At 41.3% G+C, this 19,982-nt stretch overlaps 1 protein-coding gene across 1 annotated transcript in view; it reads left to right on the top strand.

The window, feature by feature from the left end:
• The first annotated feature begins 766 nt into the window (after nt 1-766).
• The window catches only part of LOC122999713 (beta/gamma crystallin domain-containing protein 1-like), a 25,318-nt gene continuing 6,102 nt past the window's right edge, over nt 767-19,982 (top strand). The window contains exons 1-18 of the mRNA XM_044376875.1: nt 767-987; nt 1,164-1,235; nt 1,516-2,939; nt 3,462-7,011; nt 7,849-8,028; nt 8,991-9,029; nt 9,862-9,980; nt 10,949-11,105; nt 11,377-11,516; nt 13,107-13,233; nt 14,416-14,451; nt 15,492-15,634; nt 15,836-15,959; nt 16,894-17,039; nt 18,408-18,534; nt 19,280-19,309; nt 19,449-19,561; nt 19,799-19,931. Coding sequence (XP_044232810.1) covers nt 1,188-1,235; nt 1,516-2,939; nt 3,462-7,011; nt 7,849-8,028; nt 8,991-9,029; nt 9,862-9,980; nt 10,949-11,105; nt 11,377-11,516; nt 13,107-13,233; nt 14,416-14,451; nt 15,492-15,634; nt 15,836-15,959; nt 16,894-17,039; nt 18,408-18,534; nt 19,280-19,309; nt 19,449-19,561; nt 19,799-19,931 — 6,636 coding nt within the window. The 5' untranslated portion in view covers nt 767-987; nt 1,164-1,187. The remainder of the gene's footprint in view (nt 988-1,163; nt 1,236-1,515; nt 2,940-3,461; nt 7,012-7,848; nt 8,029-8,990; nt 9,030-9,861; nt 9,981-10,948; nt 11,106-11,376; nt 11,517-13,106; nt 13,234-14,415; nt 14,452-15,491; nt 15,635-15,835; nt 15,960-16,893; nt 17,040-18,407; nt 18,535-19,279; nt 19,310-19,448; nt 19,562-19,798; nt 19,932-19,982) is intronic.

Raw genomic sequence — 19,982 nt, 5'->3', positions numbered from 1 at the left:
TTGTCCCATTTATTTTTTCTGTGTGTTACATTGGTTAAATTGCAATAGGTGTAAAGTTATTCATTAAATGCAACAGGTAATGTCAAACCAGTTCTTGTCTTTTATTCTCCTGCTACGGTGCAGTGAAGCTATGGTGCTCCGTTTCTAAAGTAGAACAGGTTGACTGCAATAATATTTATCCAGAGACACCGAGACACTCATTAGAACATATAATAGATATGTATCTAAAGGAGCACTTTCTCTACTTGGCGTGCACATAGGCCTACGCCAACTATATTTTTTCTTTGAAATAAGACATATATGAGTAGCATATATATTGCATGCTGTTAAGTGACTACTGGGAACTAAAAGTTGTTGAAGATGGAAGAAAACTATATGATATCTGCATGAAGCACTTTTGTTCCTTTAAGCATATATCATTCACAAAAATAATTAATCGACACATTTAAACTATATTTCCCTGCTATAATGGCAAAAATGACAACAGTAAACAGAACAACCCCATTTTAAGTGTTTATACAGGACAACAGGTCGATCAAAATGATCATTGAGCCGGTGACACCACAGAAACAACACCCAGTTAAAGTGAAAGCTTAAGAAATGCTGGAGGTGACAACAAAATATGTTGGCTAGTACCAGAATATGTTGCGGTTTTGTGGCTGACGTGGGAAAATTCACTTGTTGTCCAACCGGCTTCATAGCGACACTGGTGTTAGAAGTTTACGAGGAGTACTTGAAGGCATCATTCTACCAGCGGGCTCCGTGCGCTCCGCTGGAGGGGCAGAACTTCAACAGCACTCAAAGCTCCGATGTCACAGTCTACCGCACTTCTACCGTTGTGGATGCTTCATTGGATGCAAGGAGGACTAAACACAACATGTTTGTCAGTTAGACATGCACCTTAGTGCAAAACACAAGCTGTACACACTGGCAGCCGTGTTTCTGTTGGAGGGGGGGAGAAAAGTTTTCTTCTAAGTCTAATTAAGGGTAAGTTGATCTTGAAATTACTGCCAAAACTGATTGCTCTCAGTTACAGTTATGGATGGATCTATCACTTTGCTAAGGCAGAATATCTTTTTTTTTAAATGAACATTTTCTGCTTTTTCACACTTTCCGTTGTTTATCCTGGTGGAATGATTTTGTTTTTGTTCTATGCTCTGTAGGAGTTTAAGTTCTAAACCAAAATCATGTTCACAACCTACATAAAGAGTCTGAATGATATGGTATTTCCTACGGTAAGCTTTCAGGTTATAAGCACTCCTGCATGCCTTTGCTATGCTGAGAGATGCATGGCCATACTAAAAAAAGGTCTATGGACAAACAATCCCTACTTATATTTATTTCGGATCATAAACCTGCACTCCCTTCCTTTGTTCATAGACAATTGATGATATTTGTGCTGCCACATGTAACTACTTAAACGTTTGCATATGTTCATTTGAAATGCATGTTTATTAACTACTGTTTCACATGTAAGCAGACATTTAAGTGAGTTATTTCTCTGCTTTGCTTTAGTCCGAGAACCCCGAGGAGCAGCCAAGTACTGGGGTCTTGGGCCGAATCGGGAGCTGGTTCTCTCCATGGAAGGGAAAGAGTTCAAAGAATCCTAATGAAAATGCCTTCCCAACTAGTGATCAGGCTGTCAAGTTAGAGGCAGAAGGGGAGAGTGAGGAGCCTGTGAGACGGCAGGCAAGGGAACAGCAGTGGGAGGAGGAGAAGGAACACAGCTCCAATCCCAATTCTCTGGGTCTCCACAGAGAGATTTTCCTCTGTGAAGAGGAGGACGCCACGCAGTCTGCCCACAGAGACGGCTTCGTTGTGAGCAGCAGTGAGACAGGAGAAGGAGGTCCAAAAGAGGAGGAGTCTGTGGTGTGTAGAAGGAAGAGAATAGGGCAGGGCAAGGAGAGGGAGGAGAGCAGCAACGGTACTTCGGTGAGCGGGAATTCTGAGAATGCCAGTCATCTGACACATCTGTCTTCCTGCTCTGAGCAAGGAGTGGTATGGGAGTCAGATCAGGCCCACACCCAGCCTGAGGCCCAGAAACAAGCACACGCCCAGGCAGGCAGGAGGCTCCATGTGTACCTGGAGGAGACCAGTGTGATTCACTGTGGCCAAGACACCTGTGCTGGGCAGGAAGTGGTTCGCACCAAAATCAAGAAAAGCCTACAAGTTCTCCCTAAGGCAAAGTCATCACCAAGTTTTGATTCATCAAAGAGCTTAAGTTCAACAAGTACAGAAAACAAAAGGCTAAATGTGAGGCCTGCTGTTGGGGCACAGAATTATTACAGTGCTGTAGAGGGAGTGTCACTGAAATCACCCAAAGACTTGCAGTTAGAGCCTGAACCTTATCAAGAACAAACAGAGGCAGACAGCATGGGGCGAAAAAATGCAGCCAGAAAGAAATGCAGGAAGAACTCTCAGGGAGATGGAGGGAGCAGCCCCCAGGAACAAATACCTTCCAATGCCCAACCTGTGTCAGAGGGATGCCCTACATCAGATAACTCAGTGAACAGTCCTCAGGGCAAAAGTCCAATTCACATGGGAGAGTCGCCTGTAAACTCCTCCACCAAGCCCAACCCCACCTCTCAGGTCTCACCTGGGGGAGTGGAAAGTAAGACTTCCTGCCCTGACTCAGCCAAGCATTTGGCCAACTTCCAGGACTCAAACTCAGTCATTTTAGCCACTCGGGCATGTGTGGTTGAGGGGGGTGCAGACATGGAGGACGATGATAGCTTTTACAAAGTGGAAAGGAAGACAGAGACACCAGAGTCCAAACGCAGGAGTATGAAGGTTTCTCGGAGTGAGGTGAAGCTTTTTTCAAAGAATGTGCCTTTTAATGCTGAGCAGAGTTCAGCTGAAGATGACCTGGATTTTAAAGCAGCGTTAAAGATTACTAAAAATGAAGCAAAGGATAAGACCAAAACAGAGATTCACGCAAGGTAAGTGTTCACCTTATAATATAGAAAGAGAACTGTTTGTGATTTGGGAATGAATGAAACAATGACAATGACATTTTCACAAACTGAAGTGTATACAGCAAAGCCTTCCAATAATGTATTAAAAATAGCTTGTTTGTTAGGAATGAATGTTACATGCTACAACTAGTGTACTTCCAATGTCAGACAACATTTTAACCTACCTGTTTAGCTTTTGTCTATCATGACATTGGTGTCAAAACAGGGAATGTGCTATGGGTGGAACATCACAGGCGTGTATCCACAGTGAAACAAATATATGAGTCAGAACTCAAAGTACAGCCCTATTCTTCAAGATTCACACTGTAAAGTACAGATCAGATTAGAATATAGGTCAGATTAGATTTAACAAATCACCCAAATATAAAACTAACTTTTGCCAGTTTAATACATTACACATATATTCATTAAAATCTACTTCAAATTTACTTGTTTATTTTTGCAGAATATATAATTTATGTTTCAACTTTTACCTACCACACACAGACTACAAGACCTGAAGAAACTTGATGAGGAGCCTAAGCCAGCCATTGGCAGGATTGGAGATAAGATCAGCCTCTTTGAGCGCCAGGCGATGGGGGGCCGCAAGCAGACCTTTCAAAGCCCAAGGAGTGCCGATGTCTCTCCAGTCAGGAAAGCCACTGAGAGGCTGAAAAAAGACCTTGTGTTGTCAGATCAGAGGTCCAGATCAGCTGAACGCTGCGGCACTGCGGGCTCCAGATCTGCATCACCTGTCACGGAGAAACCGATGACGATCAAGGAGCGAGTGAAGAACCTTTTCGAGGCATCTGTAACAGCAGAGAAAGCAGCACTACCTCAAAAGCCAACCATGACAGGAATGTCTCAAAAATCCACCTCGTCTGCGACAGTTGCTGCATCAAAGTCGCCTGAACTGGAGAGTCAGGGTAAACAGGATACTAAAGAGCAGATAGCGACAATAGCAATGTCAGAGACAACACTAAAACCAGATGGACGAGATACCACTGATAGGGGGGTAAAGATTTCCATTACTAAAGAACAACGTATAGACTCCAAAGTAAAGCACACAGAGACCTCAAAAACAGCAGACCAGGGTACAAAACCTAAACCTAAAAGTGTTGAATCAGATGCTCCAGCTAAAGGGACAGGTGATTCTGCAGAACTGACTAATAATGTAAGCCCACAGGTCAAAGGCTCTAGCAGAGCAGGCTCCCGCTCTAAAAGAAGAAAAAGCAGAGAACCAGCCAGTCCCCTCAGCCCCAACAGTGAAAACAAGTCAGACCACTTTACTAGTAAGCAAGAGTTCACTGACATACATCACATGGATGATACAGAGGAGACTGCTTCAGCCTCCAAACATTTTACAGAAAAAGTCTCATTACGAGCTGATAAAATAGAAAAAAATGCATCAGATAAACAGCATGTTTCTGATACCAAACAGCAAGCAATTAAAAAGGAACCAGAGGTATTGGGCAAACAGAAAAAACAGTTAGATTCTTCATCTAAAAAGGACAACATTGACAAACCAGTCAACAGACAGGAGGGATTACCTGAACCATCTGTCAAGAAAGATGGACCTGATACTGCTCCTTGTGGCAGAGGAACAAAGAAACCTATTGACCAGGTTCCTGTTATTTTACACCAAGAGGAAAATGCAGGGGGAAACAGCCTCTCATTCACACAAGAGAGAAAAAATGTCTCCAAGGACAGCAGAGAAACATCAGCCTCCTCCCCCTCACCTTCGGTTGAACGACTTATTGAGAAGACTCCTTCAGTGGAGCAAAACCCGCTAGCTGAAGCCACCAAAATAGATAAAGAATTCTCAACGCAATCTGAGTCAAAAAGTAAAGTAAAAGCAAGGAATTCCAGTAAAAAAGACATAGGGCAACCACGGCAACAACAAAACAGCAACACAGAACCAATAAATCAGACTGAGGGTAAAGATTTGGAGAAACTGAAAAAGGCAGAGAGGGGAAAAACAAATCAGAGTGAGAACAAAGACAAAGAAGAACCTCAGCAGCTCTTGCCTTCAGATGAAAATACAACAAAGGGCAAGGTTTCACACAGTGGACAAGGTATCTCAGGGACAGAAGGAAGTGTTGCTAGGGATGATCAGAAAAAAAATGCTGCAAGAAAGGGGGAAGCACAGCCTGTTAGAAGCATAACAAAACCAGAGGCCAACCAAACAAAACCAGCTTCTCAGCCCTCAGACAAGACAGTTGGATCGTCAGACCTCCACACTCAAACACAACATGTCATTCAGACGGTGACTTCACATCCAGAAAACACTGCTGTTTGTGCTGTCAACCAGGCTGATGAGGCTAGAACCAAGAGTGATAGGCAGACTTCGAAGAGGGAGAAGGCTACAAATGCGCCTGTGTTGCAAACAACGTCTACAGAAAGCTCTGGAACAGACACAGAGCCAGTGGTGATTGCAGCCGAACCACAGCCTAATTCTGTATTTGTGGAAAAAACAGAGAATTCAGCTGATGACTCACATACACATGGAGCTAATGATGCTGAGTTCTCCAGCTCAAAGCCTATTACCAAAGCAACTACAGCAATTGAGGAAGTGACCATAAAGGTCGCTAATGACACTCCAGGGCTGATAACTGCACAGACTGACAATATTGCAGAGAAGGGCTCATCTGTTAAAGAGCCCACTTCTATTTCTGTCTCTAAGTCAGTGAGCAGCAAGGTAACAAGCCAGGATGATGGGAATAAAAGATCAGTTGACAAATCAATGGACTCAAAAGTCCAAATCTCAGCAGATGAGATGAAACCAGCGCCTAGCTGCCCAAAGTGTGAGGAATTAAAAAATACAAGTATAAGTGATATCACCTCATTCAAGGGCACAGAAACAAAACCACAGAGTTCTCCAGACAGTGCTGCTTCTAGCTCCACAGTTAAAATGATGGAGAAGACAGCTGAGAAAACATTAAATATGCCAGCGACTGAACTTTCACCTGCTGCTAATGGTGGTATCTCCCCACATCCACAGCTCTGCACAGTGAAAAAGGAACCAGTCAATAACAAACCAAATCAAACTGTAAAAGCGCCCCCGTCCTCAAAGGCTAATAAGCTGATCCCAGACTCAATGCAGTGTTCGTCCATGAAGAAGCTCAATTTGCCACGGGGACTAAGCAGAGATGATTCAGCAATACGGCAAGATGCCCCTTCCAGCTGGCTGGATGTGGACTTTCCCAAACGGAAACTTAAAGTCATGGCCCCCAAATTGAGTTCTTCTGGAAGTGAGAGCAATCTTCTTGACACTTCCGGTGAGCTAGATGATGAGGAGTTTGTTGAGAAAATCAAGAAGCTTTGTGCTCCCTTCTCTCTCCCGCCACGTAAACACAACCACCTCCGGCCACCTCAGCCCGCCTTTGCGATGCCAGCCATCAAGGAAGACCACTTTGAGAAGACATTTGACCTTGAGGAGTTTAAGTTTGGCTTGAGGAAGAATAATTTCGTCTTAGACACATCCACAAACCTATTTGACAAGCTCCAAAGCTCAGATACGAAAACAGGTCTAAGGCCTGTCAGGGCTAGTTTAGCAGACAGGAGTATATTGCTTAATAGCTTGGACACCCACTCTCGCCTCAAGGACAAGAGCTCTGTCAAGGATGAGGAGGATGTTAAGGAAGAGAGAGATGAGCATTTTAAAGTGAAGTCTCGCTTGGAGGGGAGCTGTGTCTTCAGCAGTCTCACCAGCTCCAGCAGAGGGAAGAGAAATGGAGCTCAAACGCAGGCAGAAGGCACTAAATCTGGGGATGCGTCACCCAGCGAAGGCCCCCTGCCCAGCCCTACACTTTTATCCCAGCCACCCCTGCCAAGCCCAACTGCCACAGCTCCACTCAAAAACACACTGTCCAAGCAGAGCCTTGCCCCGGGCGACAGAGAGGAAGCCCAGGCCGTGGAGGCTGTGGTCAGTGACTCAGTTCCTCCACTTCCCTCCTTCAACAACATCAAACTGCCAGACTATTTAGAGAAGTACCTCCCCCGAGAACCAGCGAAACCAGTGCAGAGCATACAAGGACAGGATCAAGCCAACACCGAGGTCAGTTTTTCTGTATGCTATTTTCCCCAACTAAAAATGATGTAAATGTTAATCAAGTCCTTACAACAAAGAGATTTCCATGTAATCAGAGCCTAACAAGTAAAATACCTCCTGCAAGCAAAGACAAGTTGAAGTTAAGCAAAGCTATTGACCAGTTATATCAGCAATCAGTGTTTAAACTGTCCAATGAAAACTACTCATACAGCTTTGTTCTCTGTTTAAACATGTTTCTAAATCACTATAAATGCAATTACAATATTTTCTGACTTAAGGGGTAGGTTCACAATTTTTCAAGTTTTCTAAAACAATAGTCAGATGCCCAAATGAACATTGACACGTGTTATTTCTTGCTGTAATCATTCCTTCTGTTTCTACTGGCCATTAGAAGATCCCTTCATAATGTACTTTTAATATAAGAGATGGGGGACATATGCAAAAAAGTGCATGTGCAAAAATGTATTTAAAAGTTTATGTGAAGATAATATGAGGCTTCAGTGGTCTCAGTTAGTCAAACCAAGTAAATATCTTCCAAAGTTACTGTCTTTTTAGTACAAATTCCAGTTGAAGCCTCATATTATCTTCACATAAACTCTTGAATACATTTTTGCTTATAACGAGAATTGTGGATTTTGTCCCCCTGCACCTACATTGTAAGCACATCTGGAGGGGATCTTCTAATGGTCAGTATGAGCAGGAGGAATGTTACACCGAGCAAAACCTGTTTCAATGTTTATATGGGCACCAGACTGTAAGATAGACTTGAAAAATTGTGAACCTATTCTTTAAGGAACAGAATGTACAACTTTCACCACTTACACTTTTCTGTTTATGCATCAGGTTACTGGAAAAATGACAACTCCAGTCCCTGTAGTTGAAGCAGACCTGCATGTAAAACCAGGTCTGGTGTTTCCTGATGCTGTGCCTTCATCTTTTCCTGGGATTCCTCCAACCACAAACCCGACACTCCCTGAGATTAAACAGCCTCCGGCTCAGCCACAGGGGATACTTAGTAATAATGTAAGTGTGCTGCATGCATACTGTAAAAGCATAACTAATCGTTTAGTATTACAAATTAAAGCTGTACATCTCACCTTTCAACAGCTTAGACTTTCTGGCAAACACACCTGCTTGCTGCACTGGCAGGTGGAAACTATTTATATCCAGTGTGTGGTGCAGCTTCCATTAAAGCTGCACGACAAACGTTTTTTATGGAAATATTCAGTTTTGTTTGGTTTTTTTACATCTTATTAGCATTCTGGTATGAGGTATCATCATTAATAGGAAAGGTTCTCTATTGAAACTAACAGTGGATCTTTTGCCTGGCTTGTCCCTTTGATGTCATTTGGGCAGATAAAAAAATAACTATGCTGTGTTTAAGTCTGTGACTCAAAATCATTTGCATTATTGATTAATCTGCTGATATAATAGGTCAAATAAATAAATTACTCATCACAATTTGCCAAAGCCCGAGCTGACATGTTCAAATCGCTTATTTTGTCCACCAACAGTTCAAATCCCCAAATTATTCATTTACTTTAAAAGAGGAGTAAGAAAACAATTTTTGCTTAAAAGATGACATAAAATGATTAATCAACTACTATCAAATTTACTGGTGATTCATTTTCTGTTGATAAACTAATCAGTGATTAGACCTGTCATGACTTGATGTAACAAGATGGTTGCTGCAGTTGACATTTTTCACTGTAATTTGTAGCTGCCAGTGCAAGTATGCTGTATAAAGACACATGTTTCTTCAGCCGGGTATTCCTCTTAGTGTAGTAGTTGACTAAGAACAGTTAAAACAGTGTAGTCTTCATGGACCCACTGTGTTCCTGGAAGTGAACTGAAAGGTCAGGACAATTATTATCCACAGAGCTGCTGCACAAAGAAATGCAGATTAGCTTCTCTAGCTCTTCATAGATATTTGCCATGCTCCACAGTCTTTATCGCAATGATAATTCTGTGTTTTTGCATTCCAGATAAGAACTGCCAGAGGATTTCACAAGCGCCCTGGAAAGGTACAGTTGGCACAGCTTTGCCTACGTACAATAGAAACAAGATGGAGAGAGGAATCTGGACAGACAAGTCTGTTCTCTGGAAACATCTGCTTTTCATATGTTGTTCTTAGGGGTAAACAAAGAATAAAAAAAACAGTCTAGGGCAATTGCACAGCTGGATGTGATTACAGTCGTGGAATTCAGTGCTGTCAATGCAGTGCAAGAACTTGTGGCACTTCATTATTGTCGAACTTAATTGCTCATATAGTAGTTGTTGCAAGAGAGAGGGCTATTCCCTGAGCACACAACATACAGTATTTCACTACATTGTTTTGCCTACACATTGTTGTAATTCAGTCAACCTCCAGCTTTAGCTGTGCTGGGAATCCACAGTAACAACTGGCATTAACAGAAAGCACATTACATGAGAAGATTTTGGATTTTACAATGTATTTTAGAGTTATTGATTTGGGCTAAGTAAAAGTAAGAGTAATATTGACAACAGAGTCCACTGTAGCCAGTTTTTAGCCAGTAGTTCATTATTCACAAACTTCAATATTCTGTTGGTCTATAAAAAAATTGAACTATTATATTAAAGTGGTGCATTACATTAACAGTATGTCCCCGATGGTTCAAGTAATGGTGTGCCTGCTTTTCAGTTTAGAGGATCATAAATATGCTTTTACTGTAGCATAACAGAGTAATGAAAGAAAGCCCCATGCTATTAGGTCCTTCCCACCACTCGGTAAATCACGATTTAATGTGATGGAGTAATGCATTTTGCCATTGATTATTTCTCTTCATGGTCAATGTGTTGATTTGTTGCAACACTGCCCTTCATGTCTCTACACAGATGGTGTTGTTCGAGAAAGCTCAGTTCTGTGGGCAATCTTATGATATTTGCAGGGATATAGCAGATGCTACGTCTATGCGGCTCTCACCTCTCATATCTGTGAAGGTCATTAGAGGATGGTAAGTAATATTCAACTAAAACTTTTAGAGGATGGAAAGATAATCTGAAGTGTAGTTCTTTTTTTAAGATATGTTTTTTGGGCAATTTTGGCCTTTAATGGAGAGCTGATAGTGGCGAAGTAGTCAGGAAACAAGGGGAGATGGGTATGACATGCAAAGGTCCCAAGCTAGAGTCGAACCAAGGACTTTGCAGTTATATAGCATGTGCAGTAACCTTTTGGCTACCGGGGTGCTCCTGAAGTGTAGTTCTAATTAGTGTGAAGTGGTTCTGGGATGCCAGTGTTGCCTGTTAAGGCCCCCGGAGGACATTTTACATACACACTCACTTTCTACAGTCTGTTATTATGTTGTCATGAATTAATGACCTACTTTTTTTTCTTGGCTGATATTTAAAGAAAGTGTTGGATATTTTGGGAACTATGCTTATTTGCTTTCTTGCTGAGAGTTAGTAGAGAAGATCAATATTACTGTCCTATCTGTCTGGTACATGTATTGCTACAGACAGCAGCCCATTAGCTTAACCTAGCGTAAAGACAAACAGGGGAAAACAGCTGGCCTGGCTCTGTCCAAAGGTAACAAAATCCAGTGCAGAAACATCCTGAGGTAACCAGAGGGGACTTCAGGAAGTGAAACCACAAATTGACATTTTTACACTTCCATTTTTTGGACATATTAAACAAACAAGATACAATGTGCTAATTAGGGAGTTCTAGAGGTGCTCATAGGCAGATTTTGTTGATTTTGCTCACTGTTTCTCACTGTTATCAGTCTTTATGCTAAACTAAGCTAACTATCAATTTCCTTGTCTAACTTTCAGCAGGAAAGCAAATAAGCGTATATCTCAAAAAGTCAAAGTATTGCTTTAAAACACATTTCTAGATGCTTTTATTCTGATCCTTTTTTTCTTTTTTTCAACATATAATCCTGTGTTTCTGCCATATGAAAACATGTTTTTGTTTTCACTACAGTTGGGTACTATACGAGAAGCCTGACTTCCAGGGACGCTCCATTGCCTTGGAGGAGGGGGGCACAGAATTGACAAATGAGTGGGCAGAGTCTGGGCTGGAGACAGAGCCACACAACAACCTGCCAATGCTGATTGGCTCTATTCGACTTGCTGTCTCTGTGAGTGCACACTGGTTAAATACTTTGACCTCATTTACCCTTTCATGTCTCAATATACATAATCATCACCTCCCATGGCCCTCTGAAGTGTAGCTAAAATGTGATATTGCTTTATTGATATTCAGTCCAGGCACATTCAGAGCAGAAAATAATAAATGTGAAATAGACTCTGCTTAGTTGAGATCCCGCTTGGTTGCATTGCAAGGAATGATTTAAGGACCAGTTTGGGCCACTACTGATAATTGCTGTGTTTGTTTCCCTTTCTCTGTAGGATTACAATATCCCCCATATTGATCTGTTTACTGAACCAGAGGGACACGGCAGAGTAACACCGTACCATGACGACGCAATAGAGACGGGTTCATTTGGCATCCCGCTGAGCACTGCTTCCATTCAAGTTCACTCTGGGGTGTAAGTATGGCTGTTTCAGCAAAAGCAATCATTCACATCCCTGTGATGGACCTGTGGTGAAGCGTGCATGACAATAACGAACACGCTGACAAAATCAAATCATTAACTAGACACATTGTCTTCTTATTGTGATTGATCAGAGTGGTAGTTATCTGGAGATTAGATATTATTTGAAATACAATACATTTAAGCCACAGGCGCTTAAGAAAGGAGAGGCTGTCTTTGCTTCGCTGCATCAAAGCGTAAAGTGCAGATAATGAGACAATCCCAGTTCTCTGCAGTGATTTTTAGATTGCTAATGACTGGCTTACCCACCAGGAGAGTAGACTTTGGAAATCTTGCATTCTGTGCTGTCTTTTTAATGGTATGCTCTCAGTGTTTGGCTTTGACAAATAGCTGAGAGATAATGATTATTTCTACTACGTGTTCATCTTTGTCTTTGGTTTGACTCTCACTCACTTGCCTGCTCAGGAATGTCTGTCCTGCTGCTGCATGTTAGAAAAGAGACAGATTGGGCGGGGGGCACTTGGAAAGCAGAGTGAAGAGGTGGAGAATACATGTAGAGTGAGAAACAGACAAAGGTGTGGAGAGAATTTGGCAAAGGGGAGAATGTTTTTCCACGTGAGAGGTGTAGGCATTCAGGACATTTTGTGCCCTACCCCTGAAGGAAGTTAATGACAGCAGGCCTCTTTCCCACAGCTATTTCTGTAGGTTTACCTTGGCACCTTTGGTATAAACCTTCTGTAAAATGTTTCAGCGTTCCTTAAATTTCTACATAAGCTTCAACTAGTTGCTGTCAGATGCCAGCTCATCTCTGCACAGTTACAAAATAATTCTATCTCAGTAGTAGCTCCTCCTACGGTGTTCTGCGACAAGCGGAGCAACTGTTGAGCAGATGTAGTTTTCTGATAAACAAATTTACTGTATGCACATGACTCAGTTCAGTTCACTGACCAGAGTGACTCATTGGCTTCTCTGATTGTATATATTTCAGCACAATGAGGTCAGTATCACTTCTTGGTATCACTTCCACACCACTGACTGAATGAGCTGGGTTTATTTTCTTTGCACGCGGCTCACATCTGGTGATCAGTATAAGTCATTGTGTTGCTCTGCATAATGGCTCAAAATGCCAGAGGTAGGGGCATAGTTCCAGCAGAGGCTGCCCGTGCTAAAAATGAATTGTGAAGAAAAAGGCTTTGAATTGAAGCATGCCATTCCCAAGATATTTTATTATACAACAATTAGCTTTTGTTCTCAGCCCCAGCTGCATGACTCATATCTGAAATAAATATAAAACACCCAATTAAAACACTGCCTTGATTTAATAATGCTTAATGTACTGAGCGCAAATCATCAATTCTGTTTGTCTGTGTTCTGAGGGAAACAATAGATGTTGATTTCTATGTGGGAAAAACAAGCATCAGTGAGTTTGTAGTTCTCTATCTTGTCACTGTTTTACAAAACCAACACAACACAGAAGGTCATGACACAAAGTTGGTTTTAAAACCATACAGAGGCATAATGTGGAGGGACCTTTTGGCTTAATGCTTAATTAAAATGCTACGTGGGTGTTTTTCCTTCCTTCAGGTGGCTGGTGTTCAGTGATGTGGGGTTCCAGGGCATGCTAGCTGTGCTGGAAACAGGAGTGTACCCTTACCCTGAGACCTGGGGCTTCCCATCACCATTTGTAGGATCTCTCAGACCGCTTAAAATGGTTTGTAGCATTTCTCTACGTCATAATGTAGACTTCAACGGCTATTCCAGGGCTGTCAACTCTCACGCACTGACCGTGAGACTCACGCAACTGACACTTTTCACACGCTCTGATGCACGTCCATTTTTCTCACACAGTGAAATACAAATTCACAACTGATAATGTTGTGGCGCGAAAACAGGACACTGACAGCGCACAGATAGACAAGACAGAGCAGCACATCGTAACAGCAGCACCACGCAGCAGGGAGTTATTTAGACCACCAAAGGGAAAGCAAGAAATATACACAAATCTATTATATTGTAATGTATTCCCATGCATGCAGCTCAGAGTAATCTCAGTCAACGTCTCTCCCTCTTCTCTCATGCCGTGCGCACACAGGCAGGAGTGAGAGATAGTTACTATGGTTACAGTGATGCTCTGTATCTCTGTAGCTCTGAAACTTTCTCGCAATTCCTAATAATAGGTTTTTAGGTAACCTACTGCCATTTTAGGCTACATAATGTTTTTATGAATAAAATTTAAATATGAAATAGCCATTCTTCTTATAATAATTTCCTGTCCTGATCCACACAATTATATACTGTTCTTGATGCATTCTTGGTTTTCTTAATCAACCCAACTAATCTAGATTAGTGCAGGTGGCTGTTTCTTGACTTAATCCAAGAGGTTAGGTGGTGTAGAAATGCAGGAAATTTGTTTTAAATTCCTTTTTTTTCTGGGGAGGACATCAGCATGTTAACATTGTAATTGTGAGCATGTTAGCATGATAAAAATTAGCTTTTTGCTCTATAGAAGTACAGCCTTAGAGCCACTTGCAGGGTCACACAATTCTTCCTTTATCATATTCAGTAAATTTGTGCCTGCAAAGTAACATGTAGAATGAATACATATAGCTTTCATGAACATGCTTTTCTTATCAGTTTTAAAAATGACTCACTATGGTGACTTTGTAATGTATTGTTTCTTAATGTAAATACCCTCTGAGTCTGTCTGGCACTCTGCGTAAAGGCAGTCAATGTGAAAATTAGCAGTAATTAGTTACCCACAGGGACAGAAGTTCAGGTCAGCGTGTGTTAATTTTCTTTTCTCCCTGTCAAACAGAATTTTCATTATTTCTGAGAAAAAAATAAATAATGGCTTTTTTTCCAATTGCTGATGCTGATGTTGTCTTTCTTCCAGGGTGGTTATAAAGTGGAGAATCCCAATGAAGTCAAGGTATGGCTAATATATGCAGTTCTGTGGTTTTATTTTACTTAATTTGTATAGTATTAAGTTATGTACTGTGATTATAATCAGTGTAAAACTGTGAGTGTTGTGCCCCTTATTAAGGGGAAAACATGTTTTATAAAAGGTCTGTTGGCATTGTGCATTGCATTCTTAAGAGGATTTTTCTGCTCAGTGCTATGTTTATCTTACTTCAAGCTAAAAAATAGATGTGAGGTCAAGAAATCTCCACTGTAAAACACAGTGCGTTTTACCAAGCTTTTTCTAAACCCATCATGTTGTACTTGTAAGATTATTAAGTAACAACAATCATACAAGGTGAAAACCCCTTACTTGCTCACATTCACAATTGTGCTCACAAATGTTCAACAAAAGTATCCAGTGATAGATTTTTTATTGAAGGTCATGATTTATGTTCATGCTGAAGTGCAGTAAGATGCTCTACTGTTTATTTATCAAGAAATAAAACATTACAAAACAACTCTCATTCTGTGAATAAAAGAACTTAAAGGAGTAGTGTGTAGAATTTAGTGGCATCTAGTGGAACGGACTCGGCAGAAATGGAATGTAATATTCATAAGCATGTTTTAGTTAGTGTATAATCACCTTAAAATAAGAATCGTTGTGTTTTTGTTAGCTTAGAACGAGCCCTTTATTTCTACATAAGCAGGTCCTCTTCCATGGTGGCTGCCATGTTGCACTGCAATGTTTCTACAGTAGCCCAGAAAGGACAAACCAAACACTGGCTCTAGAGAGGGACTTTCACGTTTTTCATGCATTTCGCGGCCACCTACACCCGTGGAAGGGGAGGGTGAGGGGAGGGGTATTCAGTTGGTTGCAATCTGCAATCTCACCGCTAGATGCCTCAAAATCCTACACACTGGTCCTTTAATTAAGTGAATTTGAGCAAAAATAGAGAAAGAACAAAGATTAAAAAAATCAAAAACACAACTTAAATACCAGCTTATCTACTCTTTCTATGTGAATGATGAGTCAAGTTTCATATTAGCCTTTTTCTTTCTGTGCTACAGGCTGTGGTGTATGAGAAGCCTGGCTTTGAGGGCACCTGTCTGGAAATCGACAGTGACATTTTCAGTTTTTGTGAGAGTGAAGGAGCAAACCTTGAGCCAAAGAAACTGACGTCTGTGGGCTCCATAAAGATCATCGGAGGACTGTGAGTTTCCTTTCTATTGCATCATGTTTCATTCTCTTTGCTTGCACAGGATCGATTTAGGTGGTAATCTTGGCTTGCAGCAAAGTTTATCCATGAATAACTTTACTGCCAGATGGTGATTTTGAGGTTATGTAATGCAGTCCTGATTTACAAATGCAGCTCTAACCAGCAACATCTCTGCAACATCTTCTTTCCATCCAGCTGGGTGGGCTACAGCCAACCAGGGTTTGAGGGCCAGCAGTATATCCTGGAGGAAGGAGAGTACCTGGACTGCAATGACTGGGGAGGCTCAGAGCAGCTGCTGTCACTGCGACCAATACTGTCTGTGAGTATTGCACTAGGAAAATATATATATATTCCACTGAAACACAGACTATTTTTAGTGTGTAGATCCAAATAATCTATATTAAATGCCAGAGAAAACTCTGAGCGGAAAAGTCTTTATTGCAGAATTGATTCATAACAAACTAGTAAATAGTTGATAATAAAAATGGGATCAACTGCAAAACATGTTATATTGTGGAATTTGCCAAAATGTGGATGCAGTTTATAAAAATCGGGGTTTTCCCTCCAAGACCTAAGCATTTTATGCTGAGAGTCTCTACTACTTTTTGGTGTCATTTAGGGCATGTTGCTGCAGCTTCTGTCCTCTGCTGTCTGTGTCTGTGTTTCACTGTGAGCAGGGTTCAGCTCCTCCTCCACACACACACAAACATTCATGTTGAAGAGGCCCTTTGAGATGGCTAAGTCATCCAAAAAACTGAGGAATTTGACACCAACAGCTAAATTTAGAGCAGAGCAATATCCAAACTATAAACCTTGTTTTACCAATAATTATTTACTTCAGGCCATAACGTTTACATGCCTGTTTCACCTCTTCATGCTAATGTCTGAGTGTACTGTGTATCGAAGCACTTTCTTTGATTAAAAAATAGTGCAATGCTGTGTTGCATCATTACAAATCCAATGGTATATATTCATTTCCTTCAATGTATGACTAAATTTTGAATACTTTCTTATTGAATTGTTGACATTTTATTCATCCACCACATGATTAGACACTTTTTCTGATGTGCTTAAATCAAGGATTCAGAAAAATTAAAACGAAAAACACAGAGATTGGGAAGAAATAAAACTGAATCCGGAAAAAATTAAAACGGATTTCATAGGGCCTACTCCCATGTTTGTATGTTAATTTGTGATGTAGCTTGGAGTGCTGCTCGTCAGATTTTTAACTAATGGTTTCCTTCCTGCTACAGGATTTCATGTCTCCACATCTCAAAATGTTCAGCGACAGAGATTTCGGCGAGCTGGGAGTCAGCATTGACGTGAGAGTGCCTATTATTAACATGGATGACACAGGTTATGGCATGAGGACGCAGTCTATTGACGTCATGGGTGGTGTGTAAGTTACAAGTATCTTACTTTACCCTATGTAACCTTCACTGCTACATGAGTGGTAATGGGAAATGAAAGGTTATATGAGTTCACAGTATTATTACCTCTCTTGCTGAAGTAATTTGGGTCTATGCTTATTGGAATTCCTCTGCAATCCTTTGCAGCTGCCACTGACAAACAAAAACATACAGTGCATGCTTTAAGATGCATTCCTATGTTTCAACCTGATAATCAGCTGAAGCTACAGTTCCAGTGATTGTTTTTTGTGCAGTTTATTGCCGTTTCTTGCAGCTCAGGTGCATAGCAGTAAGGCTGCCCCACCCATGCTGACAGGTCAAGACATATTACCTAGTTCACTGATGTTTAGTCTGCCACACCCCACTTCCTCTCACTGTAAGTTGGTCTTGGTGTCACACCCTTTCGGGAACGAGAATAAACGTGAAATAAATGCAGGGTGTGGAAGAGGTGTTCCTTGACGCTAAAAAATCGTTAACAAAGAGTGTGCTCCTGTTAAGGGCTTTATCTAATCGTCTGTACACACTACGGGAATGGTAAGATATCCAACTAAAATGCCAGTGGATTACTTAAAATGTGGCTGTGCTCCCTAGCTGTTTCTATTTTTGTTGGATTTTCCTTGTGCTATTATCAGCTGAAAAGAAATGCAGCAGTAAACAAAACCAGAAGGAAATCAGAATAATGAAATGCAGAACATGTAGTGCTGATTACTGCTACCTCAAGGGAGAAACTAACAAAATGGTGAATAATGTAGAGTGGAACATTTCGTCCTGCTTTTTAGGAGGCAGGACTCTCACAACATCGAAGGGTTTTTCTGGCTGTGCTGGTAGCCTGTTATTATATCGCACAGCCTCGCCCATGTCGTGCTGCCGTCTTTCCGAGCCTCTGATTGGCTCAGTGTGTTGGCTCAGCGTTGCTCCGAGAGACTTGTTTGTTGTCCTGCACGTTAGGATACACAGAGGCCCACAAATGTAAATACAGCCCCCGTCTGTATTACAAGCAGAAAGAACTCAACCGTACACAATAACACACACTGCTACCCAAGACACGCCACATTTGCCAAGAAAGTACATACAGTACATAGCTGTTGAGATACTTTCATGTGGGTGGCTTTTATCAAATTGGACCCTGACCAAGAGTTGTTGACATACATGATAAATGAATAAGGCTTTGACTGTGTGTGTTGCACTGTGATTATTGTGCTTTTCTTTGGTAACTAGTGTGGGTGCATCACAGACTGTGTTTCTCCATGAATTAAGATAACATGGAAAAGAAAAGATAAAACACAATTCTGAAATGTCACAGTCAATTCTGAAATTAAAGGGCGATTATGTTCCTCCTCCTCTGTTTTCTTTCTTAGCTGGGTTGTGTTTGAGGAGCCTGGCTTTTGTGGTGAGTGCTACATCCTGGAAAAAGGCCTGTATGGAAGCCCAGAGGACTGGGGGGCGCTACAGCCCAGGATTGCCTCAGCGATGCCTATTGTGCTGGTAAGAGCAGTGACTCAGACAAAGATATTAAATCAACTTGTTTTGCTTGGGTGAAAAAAATTGCCCAGTTATTAAACAGACAGATCGTCAGTTATTAAACAGACAGATCGTGTAACAGATATTTTCTGTCTAATCATGGCAACAGCAGCGTGCTCGATTGAGCAGCACAATTAATTGCAGATGATAGCATCAATTGTGTTTTCTGGTTTCATTTATAATTTTGCAATTTTTCTGTATTTTCACTTCCCCTGATAGTTCCAGTCTGGCTAACTAAGGGGTTTTGCATGTGATCAGTCACTACACTCATGCTTGTGACCAAATCATAATTTGAGAGGGAGAGCAGGAATCTCTGGTTGGACAGACAAACCTTTATACAGTAGATTAGCAGAGTAAATTGATCTGTGCAATGTGTGTTCCAAACCAGATGATGACAAACAGGCACCAATTCCATGCAAAGTCTGATGTGGAGTTGCTGCTGCACTCAAAAATCCTAAACAAGTTTCTGCCTCCAAGTTACACAGTTAAACAGTTTCATTTCTTGAAACTGTTTAAATTATAAAGAAAGAAAATAATGTTGTTTGGAATTATCTTTCCTAACCACTTTAAAGTGTCTTTAAGCAACATGAGCACACTAGTAACCTCTGCTGTGGTTTTTGTGATACAGGAATGACAGAAAATTTGTATCGCTTCCTGTAGTGGTTCATAGTGTGTTTATGAATCTCATTAAGCTGTTGTTTCATTTCAGGATGATTTCGAGAATGCAGCCAAGTTTAAGGTAGGTGATGGCAAATTTAAAAAAAAAAAAAAAAAACACGTCTAATCTTGCTGAGAGATTGTTTCTCTTACCTGATGAAGTGTGCGTGGGACACAGAGTGGATGACTCAGGGTTATTGTTTGGCTTTGTGTGTCCTCAGGTGCAGCTTTTCTCTGATCCAGGTTTTCAAGGCTCTGTCCTCGCTCTGGAGGACAGTGTGACCTCCCTGCAGGAAGGCTTCTCTGTGGCTTCCTGCAAGGTTCTGGCGGGCAGGTGAGTAATGCTGCACTCTATGGGCAAAACATCACTCTGGGGTTGTTGTTGTGAGGTATAAATTGAATCATAGTTATCTGAAACAATTTGTCCCACCCTTAAAAACAGATTTTAAGGAATATGCCCTTTTGGATTTGCCAAAGGTGATCTGTTACAAAAGTAAGACTCAGGATCTTCTACAGGCTGTCACTGCTCGACTTACTAAAAACGTCCTATATTCATGTGAATTACTTTCAGCTGGCTGGCATTTGAGGGCCAGGACTTCACCGACAGGATGTACGTGTTAGAAGTGGGAAATTACCCAGACCTGAGAGCGATGGGCTGTGTCAATGCAAGTTCCTCCATCCTGTCATTACAGCCTGTTGGCTTTGTAAGTTCTTAACTATTTTTAATTACTACTATTTAATTCTTTATTTTAATT

This window comes from Thunnus albacares, chromosome 16, assembly GCF_914725855.1.
Source record: "Thunnus albacares chromosome 16, fThuAlb1.1, whole genome shotgun sequence".
Classification (NCBI taxonomy): Eukaryota; Metazoa; Chordata; class Actinopteri; order Scombriformes; family Scombridae; genus Thunnus; species Thunnus albacares.
Note: the sequence above shows the minus strand (reverse complement) of the source record. Positions and strands in the feature narration are given on the sequence as shown.